At 69.2% G+C, this 3,179-nt stretch overlaps 1 protein-coding gene across 1 annotated transcript; it reads right to left on the bottom strand.

Annotated features, from left to right (window-relative positions):
- Positions 1-485: 485 nt before the first annotated feature.
- EMIHUDRAFT_441886 (hypothetical protein) lies at positions 486-2,064 on the bottom strand (the record flags this gene model as incomplete). The annotated part of the gene is made up of 2 exons (XM_005784958.1): positions 1,113-2,064; positions 486-641 (listed from the first exon to the last, which is right to left on the bottom strand). Coding segments are annotated over exons 1-2 (942 nt in total), but the record flags the coding sequence as incomplete, so codon positions are not given.
- Between the last annotated feature and the right edge of the window lie 1,115 nt (positions 2,065-3,179).

Here is a 3,179-nt window from a genome sequence, read left to right as displayed (position 1 = left end):
CCTGCCAGTCTTGTAGCGGCCGCCCCGCCGGGATGCCTCGCTGACGAAGGCTTCGGCGAGGGCGAGCCAGTTGCGATGGTGTACGCCGACGGTGTACCGCCGCTGCGCCTGCTGTAAGAACTCGCTGGTAGACGAGAACTCCGGAAGAGGCAGCAGCTCCGCCGCCGGCGTAAGCTTGGGCGGGTGGTAGCGGCGCCGTCGCACCGCCTTGGTCTCCTGGAAGGGCCCGACGACGTCTTGGTATAGCGTGCGCCCGTCCCACTCGCGCCACGTCTTGCCGACCTCGTCGCGAAGGGCGCGGAGGCGTTTGTGAGCCTCCCGAAGCTCGTCGAAGCGCTCTCCCGGCGCGAGGGCCACGTCGAGGTCGCGGAATGGCTCGTGCAGCTCGCGTATCGGCCGCGTGAAAAAGAAATTTCCTAATATAGAATTTTACGGAAGAGCACGCGATTCACACGACACAAGGCGCGGGCGACGGCTTCCTCGAGGAAAGAGTCAACCAAAGAGTTTTAGATTGCCCCCTGGGCAAAGAAACGGAGGTCCTGATTTGACTCGCTCGTCCTCCAATACGGATAGCCCCCCCCCCCCCCCCTCTCCGGCTAGAGCAAGCATGAAACCAGCCAGCCCCAACCGCGGGGCCGCCGCCCCCTCGAAAGTGCTTTCAGTCCCAGTCGTCGCCCGACTCGTCCGACTCGGAGTCGCTTCCGTGCGCCGCCGCGAAGCGCCTTGCCGCGAGTGCCGCGCCGAGGGCTCCGACGAGGCTGGTGGGCGCGTGCGCGGGCGGGTCGCGAGCGGCATGCCCGGCGGCCGGCTCGCCCACCTTGCGCAGCTGGAAGCCGCCCGCCGCAATCTCGCCCAGCAGCGACTCGCGGGAGGCCGACGGAGGTTGCGGCGCCCGCTCGTTCGCGGCTGGCGGCGCGCCGCTCCCCTCGCCATCCATCGGAGCCCTGTGCACCCGTGGCAGCGGCGGAGGCGGCGGAGCGGCGGGTGGAAGCGGCGGCGGGGCGGTGGGCGGGATCGGTGGCGGGGCGGCGGCGGGCGGTAGCGGCGGCGGAGCGGCGGCGGGCGGTAGCGGCGGCGGGACGGCAGCGGGCGGGAGCGGCGGCGGGGCGGCGGGCGGTGGCGGCGGCGGTGGCGGCGGCGGTGTCGGGGCGGCGGGCCGCGGCGGTATCGTCGGCGGCGGCCGAAGCGGCGGCGGTTGCGCTCTGGGCAGGTCGGCCGCTTGCGGCGTCAGTCCGCTCGGTTTTCTGCAGGCCGTCGTCGGCGCCGGCGCAGGCGGCGGGGGCGGCCGCGAGGGGGGCGGGGTCGGACGCGGCGGCGGCGGGGGAGGCTTGGTTGGCTTGGCAGAGGGTGTTGGCGAGGGTAAGGGAGGGGGAGCGGCCTGGCGGTCCGTGACGCCCGGCAGGGGCGGCATCGCGGCCAGATCCTCCTTTGTCATCCCATGCGAGATAGCGTCGACGATTTTCCGTGCCGTCTGCTGGTCCTCGAGGTCGCGCCGCCGGACGCCGGCCGACTTGAGCAGCGCCTTCCACTCGTCTGGCAGGTTGCGGACCTCGAAGCCCCTCTCCGCGTCCCACCCCACGTGAGCCTCGTGCTTCACGTTTGTCGGCGAGCCGATTGCGAGGCTGCTGACCGCAGGTGTGGGAGCGTGAGCGCCGTCGCGCCTGCGCCCGCCGCCAAGGCGCCAGCGGCCGCCGCCGCCGCCAGTCTTGGGCGTAGGCCGCGGGGCCATCGCCGACACCTTGCGCGCAAACGCAGCGCCCTCCGACTCGGCGCTGAATGTGAGCGCGTACACGCCGGCGGCGCCGAGCTCGCACGTGTGGACGGCGTGGGTGCCGTTTATGGTTCGGCCGGCCTTGTACGTGCTCGCAAAGTCCTCGTGAATCTCCTCGTTGAGCAGCATCTTGCCGCCCGGCGTGTGGAGCTTGAAGTACTGGCAGCCGTCCAGGTCTGCGGCCCAGACGAGCACGCCCCAGCCAACCTCCGTCCAGCCGGCACCAGCAGCGCGATGCACGTTCACCACCGCCCGTGCGATGACCTCAAGCCCGACTCCGGCAGGGAAGTCGGAGAGGTTGAGGTCGACGGCGGTGTCGGAGGCGGGCATCGTCTTCGGCCTTGCTGACGGCGGCTGCCCAAGGCCGAAGTCACGCCTTCTTTGGTAAAGAGAGAATTCTTAAAATACCTGCCTCTCTCACAGCACACTGGCACGACAAGGGCGCGGACTGGCGCGGACTGGCACACACACCGGCTCACGAATTTAAGCTTGGCAGGTGTTTTTCTGTTCTTTAGGGATCGCACGACAGCGATTGTGGGGACTACATGATCCGTACGTGAAGGGTGGAGGGGCCCGCCCGCAGAGCTAGGCGGTGTGAAGAGAGCCATGGCACATAAACAAGACCATGAAGTACAGCGATCGCCAACTCGCTGGCCAGTGCTCCTCGACCGCGTTTCTCACCTTTGCAGGATTTTGCAAAAGCGAGGGGGCGGGGGCGCAGCGCGGCGCGGAGAGGGCTGAAAGCATCAAAATTTCTTTTGTTCTAAAATTCTTTTCAAGCCAGCGGAAGTAGAGGCCCATTGAGCACTTGCGCGGCTCACAGGCCAAAGAGCTTTCAGCTTGCTTACCAGCGATTCAACATGGCCGAACCCGATCGCCCTTCCAACAGTCCCCCGTCACCCTCTCCAGAAGACGACGCTGCCGTCGCTCGGTCGGCGCAGCGCAAGCAAGCCAGGCCCGCCGGGCCGCCGCAAGACCGCCGCTCCGTCGGCGACGTCACGACCGCAGGCCGGCCGCCGAAGGCGAGCGCGGCGCAGAGCGGCGCGAAGCAGCTGCCTCCGAGCCGCCTCTCCGTCGGCGATGTGACCAAGAAGCCGCCGCCGCTGTCTCGCTCGCGCACCGAGGCTCTCGCAGACGAGCAGCGCCGCCACGGCCGGTTCGCCACTGGGCAGATCATTCGCCACAGCCAGGCGACCGACGCCGAAGTTGGCGTATCCCGGCTCTCAGTCGGAGACGTCGTGCCACGCGCCGCGGCGCGGGCCTCTCGCGGCCGGCGCTGGTCTCGCCGCTTCCTCATCGCTGTCCTTGCCGGCGTCGCCATCGCTGTCGTCGGCCTCATCCTGGGGTTCAGTCTTCCCGGTGATCCGACCGTTCCCGGCGCTCCCATCACCGCCCCGCTGCCACCTTC

The sequence above is a fragment of the Emiliania huxleyi genome (genome assembly GCF_000372725.1).
Source record: "Emiliania huxleyi CCMP1516 chromosome Unknown EMIHUscaffold_166, whole genome shotgun sequence".
Lineage (NCBI taxonomy): Eukaryota > Haptophyta > Isochrysidales > Noelaerhabdaceae > Emiliania > Emiliania huxleyi.
The sequence above is the reverse complement of the archived record's forward strand: the minus strand, read 5'-3'. Positions and strand labels throughout refer to the sequence as shown.